At 38.7% G+C, this 12682-nt stretch overlaps 1 protein-coding gene across 3 annotated transcripts in view; it reads right to left on the bottom strand.

Annotated features, from left to right (window-relative positions):
* Positions 1–11689, bottom strand: part of npnta (nephronectin a) — a 28290-nt gene extending 16601 nt beyond the window's left edge. Inside the window, exons 1-3 of one of the 3 annotated variants that reach the window (XM_031573249.2) lie at positions 11084–11689; positions 5077–5177; positions 1607–1657 (exon numbers count right to left, since the gene is read on the bottom strand). In XM_031573249.2, coding sequence (XP_031429109.1) covers positions 1607–1657; positions 5077–5177; positions 11084–11178 — 247 coding nt within the window. In that variant the 5' untranslated portion in view covers positions 11179–11689. The remainder of the gene's footprint in view (positions 1–1606; positions 1658–5076; positions 5178–11083) is intronic. The other 2 variants (XM_031573262.2, XM_031573256.2) reach the window with 2 other exon arrangements.
* Positions 11690–12682: the final 993 nt, after the last annotated feature.

Genomic DNA, 12682 nt, shown 5'->3' with positions numbered 1-12682 from the left:
CTCTTTTAAAATTGGTGTAATGTATGCCCACGTGATGTCCTCTTCATAGTTAAGCAGCCTGGCTAACAAACCTCTTGAACCATAGTCTAATCCTACTGTTGTTTTTTTTTAACACAACTGCTGTCTCAGTTGTTTTTCTCCCTTTCATTTATTCTAATAATTCATTAAGCATCGTGAACATATAGAGCTGCAACAGGAAGCGTATACATTTTATTGACACACGTTTACAATGGCAGTTCACTGTCTAAACTCAATGGATTCAGTTTAATAGTTCATCTTATCTTGGTGTGACCATTTCTGATCTAATTGGTATGAAGCCCAATTGCAATGTTTTCACGGAGGCCAAACATTCTTCGTGAGCTTCCTTTACACACCCAGTTGGCATTTTTTTCTCTGACACAGAGGGGCACAACACTCAGCGGTGATTGCCAATTTTTCTAAGAAAAAAAGTGAATGGGGGCAGGTGGGAGTGAACTGAGTTTTGCTTCCCCTCGGTAGCGTGACATATACATGTAAGCCTACATAAAGAAAATACATTTAAATAAAGAAAGCTTGACAGAAACAATATATAAACGATAAATAAAACTACTAAGATGCGTTCTGTATTATCATTAATGGATAAATCAGGGAAAAGGAGAGTTCACTTTTCACTTGTCACCTTTTTCTTCACCTATTGCATCACCATTCTATCCATAGTAGAAGTAATCACCTGACTACCCATCCCATCGAAGCTTGGAGAGTTGGTTCCAAGGTGGTTCCATAATAGCAGAGAATGAAGCGCATGAAATGGATGCACAATCTCCAGATAATAATCTTGGCAGATATAATGATTTGAATTTTTTTCATCTTGGAATGTGTTGGATTACAGTATGAATTTTTGGCAGACTTTTGGAATACTGACGGTAAAAGGAGCACAGGTGAAAGACCCTTTTTGGGGTCATTGTTGAGATAAAGAAAAGTTGTGAGCTGTGGATAACATTTTTCAATCTTTTTCTATCCTTATTAAGTTCTTCTTGTCATTTAATTTGCTTACTAAAAGCCAAGAACACAAAAAAGACCAATAACTAGCTAATCAAACAAAAGGAAAACAAATGGACCAGTGACATACAAGATTATATAATCAGCATATAAATTAATATGGATATATAGATATCATTATTAAATATCGAGAAGAGAGTGGGACCAAGTATCGAGCCCTGGGGAACGCCTCCACCAATACCTTTTCCTAAGGACAACTCACTCTTGCTCGTAATATGTCAACATGACGTTCTGCTATCGCTGTCCAACATTTTGAAGGCACAAAGGCCAGGTCTAGGACGTCTTTAGTAAGCCTATGAAGTGTATCATGCCAAATGAACTAAACAGTGAATATGATAAATGTTTTAAAAGCCAGTAAGTTGATTTGTATGTATTCAAAAAGCACTTGTGACATGATATCTTTCAGCACTGCGAAGTGAAACAAATGAACATTAGTTAAAAAAAAACACATAAGAAAAGAGAAGAGATAAGGTAGACCTTTAAAAAGGAATACTAACTCATAACTCAGAGAATGTGTCTTCAGAGTAGAACTTGCCAAGATAATAACAACATAGCATATGTAGCTAACCTTTGGCTCTGCACTTTATCCCGACTACTTTGAGGGTTAAGACGAAGGATGCTGCAAAACAAACAGCCACAAAATAAAAACATAAAACATTCCATGCTATGCTTTTTAGTGAAGATAATGCAAATGGATATAAATGTTCAGGAATTTATTAGAGAAGCAAAAAACAGATTGATTATGCTGTCTTCACTTATTTATACTGAACCAAACCGAAGCGGCATAATGACAGCCCAGTGTGTCCTTTTACATAGTAATCCGGTGTTGCAGAACCAGGGGTGTGACGTTTAACATAGCATCTAGCTTCATCTATAATGATGAAATATCATGTCAGACATTCTGAATTCCGAGTCTTGAATGCGCCATAACATATGCGTCAGAAATTAACTACCCTACCTGCTACTTTCAAAAACAACGACGGGTGAACTTAGTGTCGGTGGGCTCTTGCCAACCATGCACCTTTATAGTAATGTTCAGACTCAAGCTCCTTTATAGTAATGTTCAGACTCAAGCTTCTTTATAGTAATGTTCAGACTCAAGCTCCTTTATAGTAATGTTCAGACTCAAGCTCCTTTATAATAATGTTCAGACTCAAGCTCCTTTATAGTAATGTTCAGATTCAAGCTCCTTTATAGTAATGTTCAGACTCAAGCACCTTTATAGTAATGTTCAGACTCAAGCACCTTTATAGTAATGTTCAGACTCAAGCACCTTTATAGTAATGTTCAGACTAAAGTACAGTTGGCCACCATGTTTAATGCTCATCATGTCAGACTTGTGTGTTCTGAAAACACAGCAGTCCTGCTTCGTTTTGGCTAGCGCCTAGGCTGTGTCACACCCCTGTTCCACCATGCTGGCTGTCCCTTTAACACAGACGTCATTCTGGCTCAGTGACTTCGTTGCCTGAGGCAGAACAACAATGACCCGACCCCCCATTCCGCCTCAGTTCAGTTATTGAGCAAATAAAGTACATGTGTAAGAAACATAATTTTGTGACCAAATTAACAGAACTAACAGAGTCTAAATAAGACTACCACATACACCATATATTGTATGAGATTCCCAAACATGCACAACTCATCAACCCATTACAAACATATAGCAAGTTCCAGTTTTTATCAACAAAAAGATAAAATGAATGCATTATTAAACTGGTTAGCTTATATAGCATAAATGGTTTCCATGCTTTGCATATGACTTAAATCCCAAGCGTCTGTGCTGGTTACAAGACATGCAGGTTAATGTGTGTGCTTTTACCTTTGTATAATACCTCTGCCACAAAACAATTGTGACATTGCTCACATAAGCCATGCAGGAAAGATATCATTTGGCAATCCATACTCTGCATACTCTGAAATATGTCCATGTGAACCTATTCTGTGGGCCATTAGCATGTACAGTTGTGTACATATCTGATTCATTTTGATGGTCCTTTTGTTTGTGTGCGAAAGAAAACAAATGACAAGAAAACAAACGTTTCTGCTAAGTAATATAACTACATATATGCTTTCTAGTTGACAGCTATGATCACATATTTTCCAACCTCTCTTTTGAAAAAAGTGACTATGTATATTTGCTCCATTTCTTTTTGCCAGGTATGTTTTTGTTGTTTATATTTCCTTTATTTTACTACTTATATTCATTTTGATAGGCACTTGTCACTCAGGCTTTTCACTGTGTAACTCATATTGCCTCTTTAGAAACAATGATGTTATCCACCAGTCCCCTGCTCAAACCAAGGATATTTACAAGTTAGGGTTGACACCTTTAAAGACACCTTCTACCTACCCCATGTAGCCTCTGGCATGCACTGACAAGATTTATTATGTGATTCAAGAGCAGCTGTGTTTCCAGGTCTGAACTTAAGCAGGTGAGGTGGCGAGATCTGATATTTGTGTACCCCTCCCCCCCCCCCTCCCCCCCCCTCCCCCCTAAAGACACAAGGAATTTAACATCTTATCCTATTCATTATAATATGAACTTTAAGCAAATTATTGCTGTATGGCAAAACAGGAATTAGGCTGTGCTGCCAAGTTAATGAGGTGAAAGATGGCCTTCATTACAGGTTTCTCATCACATCTATAAACATATTGTCACACTGAGAAATAAATATATGGAGCTGAAACAGGTCTTCAGCCTTGGGAAATCCTTAATTATCCAACTCATAGACATGAATGCAACATGCACTAAACAAAAGCTATGTGTGATAGAGGCGTCATGTGTCATTGAGAGCCTTTGGCTGCAACATCTCAGAATAGCCAGAGCTACTTTTGAAATGTGCAGTGTCATCAGACCTCATTCTGCCATTAGCAATGACTAATTAGCTGATGGGAGTGGACATAGATGATCAGCCAAATAATTGTATGTATTCACATTTACATACTTATTTTACCAATATATTTTCCCTGCAATAACATGCCAATAATCAAATGTACAAACAGATGTTTATGTGATTTCAGTGATTTATATCATTGCTTATTTATCTATGTGACTATCTATCTATCTGTCTACCTACCTATCAGTTAACAGATCAAATTGCACTTACACCTGATATTATCCTTGACTAGTCATAGATGACAATCTACAAGATTTGTTCGAGTATAGGTTAGCCCTAATGTTGAGTATTTGCAAAACTTAACCCACTCCCAAAGGCACATGCTACTGAACCAGATACTGGTAAAATCACGCTGTCGCAATATAATGGAACTCCTTGTAAAATTACATTTGCTGTTTACATATACTGGTACAATACAACTTGCTATTCAAATTGCTTCAGATTAAATCACACATCTAATCTATTGTTAAAACAGACGTCAATAGGAGAGGATAATGATTTCAAATCAGCCCCAAGAGCAGTAGCGGTTTTCCAGCATCTGGTTAGATAAATGTCTCATGGTTTTGCCAGGATCAGTTACAACAGTTACTCTGTATCCCAAAAGATAGTCCAAGTTCCAGCTGTAAGCAGCATTTACTACACAGTTAGACTCATGATGCCAGAGACACAGTAAAATGGAGACAACAGTGATGAAATATGGACTAGATGGGTGGGAAAAATTACTTAATTTGGAATTAATTTGGAATACAGGGACATGCAAGGGCTGGATTTTAGTGAAAGTGCTGGTATGGGCTTGTTAGTGTTTCTTTTCAACCCACTTCTACTCCACAGTTTCAAAACGTTGTCTCCAGACTGGGAACTCTTGTCTCCTAGCATCAAAGTCGCATCTGGCCCTCTGAGACTACTACACAGTAGAAGATCTTCCTACTGTTATGAGAACAGTTCCGATTGCAGCAAGTCAAACATTTGAATTATTGTTTTTGTTATTTTTGTGCTATTTTCTTAATGCACAATCACACACATTACTTATGCACAACAAGTGATGACTTGCTGCAAAGGACTGGCATTGAGCAGTGTTAAAGCAGAACCTGAAGCCCCTCTAAGCTAGCTCCGATTGGCTGTGGAAGCATTCCTCACTCACGTTGGCAGTGACCCCATGAATGTCGTGTCCAACCCCAGCAGCAGTCAAGTCGTCCAGCATATCGACAAAGTCCACTGGATGATGCTGTCTGTGTAGGCCACCTGGCAGGTTACAAAGGCTTTAGGTCAGCACTGTACAGCAGGTTTATATGAAATTCTAATGGAATGGATTTTTAAAATATTCTTTAAATATCATCAGTGCTCAGTATCAACCTGGTAAATGGCATTGTTTCCATCATTGCTGACTGATAGGACATTCTAGCATAACTGACAATTAGTATGGCAAAATAGGAAGACTGTAGATTCTTGTCATGTACATTAATCATGGCAGATTTATGAAAGGCATGAGAATAATACGATGACCTGCTGTGCTTGCATTACATATGGATAAATAAAAGCAGGTGATACTTAGCACTCAGTACGGAAAAACTCACAATGTTTTTTCTAAATAAAAAAATCTCTATGCTTCTCATGCAAAGTGTTACATTAAGCGCACAACAAGGGTGGGGAGGATTGCAGTAAAAGGAAATGCATTTCAAACTGGGAGTTCAGAAAGAAAATAGCTGTTTAGTTTGTAGTTCAATACCCAAAAGATATGTATTGCAGCTTGTAGTTCAATATTTTTTTTATCTATCTATCTATATCGTCAAACAATGTTGATCCAAACATACCCATTTGAGCATATTGTGGGTTTCTGTTGGCAGAGTGGATCAGAGCAAGGTCATAGCAACTTCATCAGTCCACTGTAGGCTCACTGCCAGCACACCAACAAGGCAAAGTAGGTAGCCCACAGAAAGTATCTGTTACAATTTGACACGACACAGGAGCCTCTGAGTCATTCATGGCCGAGTCTGCCTTGCCTTTTTCTTCCAAGTTGACCACCGGAAATTCCGTCCTAATTTGTGGAACTGGTGTGCAAACTCTGTCAGTTCCCCTTGCACAGAACCGAGTTAGACTCTGATCATGTACAGGGAGAAGTAATGAAGTAATACCCACCAATGTAATCAGGGGAACTAGCTTTTTTTAATGGCATATACACAATAAAGACGCTTACGTGCAACAGACATTATGTTTTTATAATATCCTCAAAAAATACCCCTATCCCCCAAAAAGACACGAATATATCAATTTGTCAAGGTAAATCCTTTTGTAACTTTTTATTCAAATGTTAAAAAAACATTTACTGATAGATAACTGATAGATAGACATAATATTGAATTAGATTTGAATGAATTACAAATATATACTAGCATGAACCCTCTCCACATAAACAGAGAACAATAAAACTTGCCTGTGGAAAAAAAGAGTAATCTCAAAGAACCATACAGACAGATAGCAACATACACATACACAGACACACACAGAGAAGGTTGGGGGTGATTAAGACCTAGGCCTAATCTTAAAACTCGTCGCCTTAAGCCGAATGCCAAACCAAGAAACAACTAAACCAAACCTGTTACCCTTACACTCTGGGGCCTTGCAAGCTATTTTTGTTTTCCTTACATTTTCAGTAACATAGCCAACAGCTTTCTTCATGACTCTAGTACAGTAACATGAGTCATATGAAATGACGATGATGATGATGATGATGATGACGGATTATCTGTTGGAGCTGCTGAAGGCTTTGACTGCAAAACTGCATGTTACATACCTAGCCCAACTGTTCTGGTAATATATTAGAACGATGCCAATCATGAAATAACAGAAAACTATTAACAACGGAAATGTAAACAAAGTTTTCGACCACTTCTGAGTTTTTTGAAGAACACTAATTTGATCTGACCCATCAACGCCACCCATGTTTTTATTGTAATCAATAATTGTGGTAGGCTGGCGAACTAGCACTCAGTGCCAGACTGTATCTTTTTTTAGCAATCTTTGGACATCTGTATATTTATTAGCATTGTGGACATTCTGCCTGGCATGTGGCTGCATGTGTGTTCTTCCACTGGACCACTAAAACATCTTCCATCGTACACCTCGTCATGTCCCCGTCCTGACCTTCTTTCCCATCTTTAAAATAATTTTGAAATTGCCTGCGATTAACCCTACACATACCACAGGCATTTAGCCCCCACTCTCTATGCCTGATCATAAGAGCAGGTGACGTCTGTCGAACAAAACCGTGTGACGTATGTCTTGAAATGGTTGCACCAGCTCTTCAACAACCTTCAGTTACATGCCCAGCACAACTACCTGTGTAAACGTTAAAATCTAAGGTATAGCCTGAATCTGGCGTCACAATAACCCACTATATGAAAACCCCAAGGAGTTGGTTTTCCTATCATATACTGTTTAAATCCGGATCTCCCTCCTTCTCCTCCTCCTCCTCTTTCTCCTAACTCAGCAGCTGCCTATCCAAGAAGTTCTCTTCTTCAAAGTCCATCCCTTCATGGTCCTCAAGGTCATGTTGCCCGAAGAGCCGGAGGTCATCAGCAGTGAGCTTTCTCCTCCTCGAGTGACCCCAGCAACTGTGTGTACTGGCTCTTATCTCCTTCCAGCTCAAATCATAAAAAATACATAACTGTGAATAAGTTACAGGGGTGCAAACTCATCAGGGATGAAAAAGGTGACAATGATGCGAACCCCCTAGGAGGGTGCTCCCCGGGGAATATATTTTATATATAAGAACATTTTGCACATTTTAAAGTTCAATGCATCAATCTGGTGCACTTTGGCAACAAAATGATGAGGCTAGATCTATGCAGAACTTTGTGCTGTTGTAAACAATTTTGTGCTCTGGTAACAGTTTAATCATAAACATTCCTGTGTTGAATGTTGCACTGGCACAGGCCAATCCAACCTCTCTCATTCTGAAAACAAACTGAAGTAGGAGAGTGGTAAGTTTGTTCAGTTGCAGTGAAGCGCCCAGCAGTAGAAAACGGGTCAGTGCTTCAGATTACATACATATAGGGACGTGTGGTCAGGGGAGGAAGAGCCTCATGAAAAGTAAGTCATCATGAAAAGTAAAAAACAAATAATGATAAAAAATATATATATATTAATATGCATCTACTGATTTGTGCTTTAAATTTAATTTTTGTATGATTCCAATCATTTTTATAATTAAAATCGCTGAATTTGACCATGTCCTGTCAGCGAATTTGACCATGTCCAAACAGAGGCGACTCGCGAGGTGAGGCAGCGACGAGCTGCGCCTCATCTCAGATTGTGCAATCCCTCACACACTGGGTTGAGCGCATGCCTTTTGCTTTCTCATTGTTTGTTATCACTGAAATATTTGTAGACACTTTTATTATGTGTCGTTTGTATTTAAGAATAGGTAATGTAATGTATTTCACGTATGTGAAGAAGCTATTTAGTCTTGCTGATGTGTCATAAAACCACAGTGAAAAAGCACATAGGGGAGGCAAACCTAACCTCTGCCTCAATGAAGGGGGCGTGCGAGAGCCTGGAAAATGGACTTCCAATCCAGTGAAGTGATAAATACATAATGGGAGACCAATGCCAAGCTAAAAGGTTTGCTTCAAACGACAGGACATTTTATGTAAATGTTAATTTTTCGGCGTTTTCACGCTTAGATTTTTCAAAAGTTACCGAGAAAAAGACACTGTACTATCCGATAACACCGTTATTGAAACCAGCAAAAATGGTTGATGTGATTTGCGAGGCGTCTGTCAGCCAACTGTCTGACTTTAGCACGTTAGCCTACGTTATAGCATAACGTTCTTGCAGCGTACCAACGTCACACGTTACCGTAAATGCCATCTTAAAAAGGCCGCTCGAAACCAACGCTTTCATCAGAAAGACATGTCTTGTAATACACCTGTCTATTACGGCGTCGATGCAGCTAAACTTCCATTTCGAACAGACCCGAATAAAAAGCGTGCCTGTCATGGTGACATGGGTTAGCCAAACGAACAAGCTTGAAAAAAATATTCATGACAGCTTGTGTTCGCAGATTACTTGGATCTTTCCTATTTAGTGCTGTTTTAGTAAACAAGCTTGTTTCATTGATTCAAAAGATTGATAGGGTCTGAAATATATGGAAGTCAAAATGTGGGAAACACTAACTGCGCATTACTTTAAAACTACCATTTGCTGTGTCTTCACAGAACAATGAAATTGGGCTTAACCATTACATCTTTAGTCCCAAGAATTGAAAAAATACTCTGGCCTTAAGGTACTTGCCTCTCTACCCTGGCTCCCTGTCAAAGGCAGAATTGACTTCAATGTACTCCTAATATACGAAGCTCCATGATCTCAAGGAATTAATTGTCCCCTACTGGGATTGGGCCGATGATGATGAGGATGATCCCAGCACCATGATTCAACCCCCACCCCCTGACCTTGCAATCTCCAGACAGAGTATTATTCTGGCATGTGTTCAAAATATAAATGATACTTCGTACCGACCAAGCTGTTAGACAACTAATACTTTAAATGCTGGGTCTTTCCATTTTTATTCACAATCAATCTTGTATGTATCCTTGAGTGTGCATATGCCGCATGTATACCAATTTGTTTTAATATGTTTTTATCCTGATAATATGTTGCCTTAGCACTTCTGATCTAGGTGGTTCAGGGTCTGGGCTCTGAAAAGCACCTTGAGACAATCCAGTTGTTATTGGTGCTGTATAAATAAATACAAATGAATTGAATCAGAAAGTATAGAATCATTTTGTGAAGTTTTAACCTTTATATCACAAGATTAGCCAGGGAAGTTCTAGGTATTTGCTTTGAACATTATTAATTAAGTGGCGCCACTCTTACAGGCCAACTTGCCATTAACATTTTGTACTTTTTGGTAAGATGGTTTGCAAGCTATTCAGACGCGTCAGTTGCAGCGCCAGTGGACAACATTTCAAGTGATTTAGCGTGTTCCCAATGAATGTGGTAATGATGCATGTTGGCTAGTAAAACACTAGATTTGGCTAGTGAAACACTAGATTTTTGCATTCAACATTATTCACTAGGTGGCTCTACTCAACAAATAAATTGTAACGAGCTAGGATAATAGACTATTGTTCGTTTCTTTATGGGGGTAACCAGCCAATCAAATTACACACCACCCAGAAACATGTAAATTGGCTGATTATGGCTTGATCCGAGCCACTATATTTGTTTCCCCATTTACAGTGTAGTGTAAAGTTTTTTGAGACCAATGGACAGCTAGAAGACTCTGAGGAGCCATTCGCTAAATTTGACAAAAAGTGTATTGGGTTAGATTATAATTGCAAATTGCACTTTTAAATAAATGTACAATATACAAATAGACATAAATGTGGCATGACTGCCACTGTTCACCTATGGAAAAGTTGAAATATCACACCTTTACGGAAATGTAGGCTACACATAATGTCCTAAATGAAAAACATATTTCTAGTCCACCATGCCTGTCTACTGCCCAACACCCCCGCATCACATAAATATGAAATGGCTGCAGAAGGTTGCAAACCGAAACAGCCTGATGAAATACCTGCGAGCTATTCACAGATGCAGCATCTACCTACATTCCATAACTTCGGGCACATTCTTCAAAGTTCACGCAGAACTAGGTGAGCTCCAAATCAACAAAGATGCCAACTTGATCGTATATGCACTTCGCTAGCAACGCAGTTTTGCCAATGTTTTTTCATCATCGTGTCATTCCACAATCACCTAGCTATGGTGATTATTTTGAGACGTGTTAGTTGTTTTGTTTTACCTTATGTCGATTGTGACGTCAGTAACAGCGAGAAATAAGCTCAGTAAAAGTTAAGCAACGCCGCCGTCAGTGGCCTTCTTTGAAAATTGTTGAACAGACCTCAGTCATGTCATCATTATGTAGTCTGTCGCTGTCCGATAAAACAGGGCTTTGCATATTTGCATCCTATCCAGACGCCCTGGTAGCCTGAATGTAGGCCTATATTTATCTATAGGATACACCGTAACACAAATTGATCAGCATTGTAGCAACTACTACATGTGAAACTAAACGTGCATCATATGTAACACAAATATCAAAAAGCTTACAATGAGATATTAAAATAGCCTAGCTTTCTTACCTGCCATCGAACTCTGAATTGGCCGAGAACAAGCAAGTGCACAGAAACATACATTTTAGATACCAATCCGTCCACAAGATTAAGTCGCGCTCCATTGTTTAAAAAAAAAGTCCGTCAGGGAACCTCTGCGTGAGTGAAGAGCCACTCAAATTAGCCTAGATAAACAGCAACACTTCAAAAGTGTTTTGCGCTGCAAAGTTTAAACTCAAGAGTGAATGAAAAAGCTAACTTCCAGGCTGCCTTACATGGTCTAGCTGTGTAGCCTACTGAGAGCGGTGTGGGTAGTTTAGGATGAGACCGTCCAACGCAGTGTTCTGTTGCTTGATGAAGGGTGTACCCTGCTGGCGTTAATTTCTCTCCCATTTCAAGTAAAATCTACAGCATGTTGCAGTCCGACTCAAAACTATCGGCCTACATTCGGCTTTTTTGACTATACGATTATGACACTAAGCAGCTGTAACTTCGCTAATAAGTAGCCTATATGTAACAGGATCACAAAGTCTTCAGAAGGCAACTTGTATTTCAACGTAATACAAACCTCTGGTTTTGATGATGTGCTCCCATGACATCTGTGTGACCTGCGGACTGTGGGAACCTGGTAGTCATAGGAATGGTTGGTTAGTTCCAAATAACTAAACTCTTTACATTTCAGCTACACGGATACTGGGATGTTGGTCCACAAACTATTATGAATAAACAATGACATTTGGTACCGTGACAAAATCATGCTTTGCAGGCTAAATTATGGCTTCTTTCCATTATAAATAAAAGACTAAATGCATAAATGTGTAAGTGCACCTAAAATGTGTTTTTTGAGCTGTACACTAAATGATATGACTGAACTGTGATTAAACAGACCAATGCTGGTGTTGATATTGACAAAAATCACATTTTATGGGTTGAAAATGGCTCAACACGCCATCTACTGTTTAAAATCATCCTGAACCTTGAAAGGCAGACGCTGACGTAGAGTGAACCATTTGGGACCTCTCGTCATGATACTCTCAGTCTGGTGAACTCTCTCTTGTAATTGAGAAAATGGTGATGATGTTCAAGGTGGTTCAATGCAAGGCACTTTATAGAAAGGCACAAGAATGAAATGGCCACAACATAAATTTAACAATGTCTTAAGGAGTTACTGGTCAATGCCAGAAATGTGCTTAAATTTGATTGCTGACCTAAAAATACCACATAATCTTAAAGGCTAGTAGCATGAAAACATTTCATTGAAAGGTCTGGGTGACAATTAACATCTACATCAACACAATATGTTACATCAATTTAGTCGAGGCAAACAGACCCCTGCAGATTCTCATTTAACCACTCACACTTTTGAGCTAACTGATAGACTAACCATGAACATTAACTGGTGGACTTGCTAGTGACTTGCTGTTTTCGCTACAGTGGCTCACTGCAAAGTGGTATCACAAGAGATGAAGGGTTGCAGCTAACTGGTTAGCATTCTAACTTGAGAAGATATCTCAGTCTGCAGTGCATTTACATTTGTCACGTCACATTTCTTCATATTATATTGATTTCATATAAATACATATTGATTATATATATATATATATATATATATATATATATATATATATA

This window comes from Clupea harengus, chromosome 1 (assembly GCF_900700415.2).
Source record: "Clupea harengus chromosome 1, Ch_v2.0.2, whole genome shotgun sequence".
Classification (NCBI taxonomy): domain Eukaryota; kingdom Metazoa; phylum Chordata; class Actinopteri; order Clupeiformes; family Clupeidae; genus Clupea; species Clupea harengus.
This window is presented reverse-complemented; position numbering and strand designations above follow the sequence as displayed.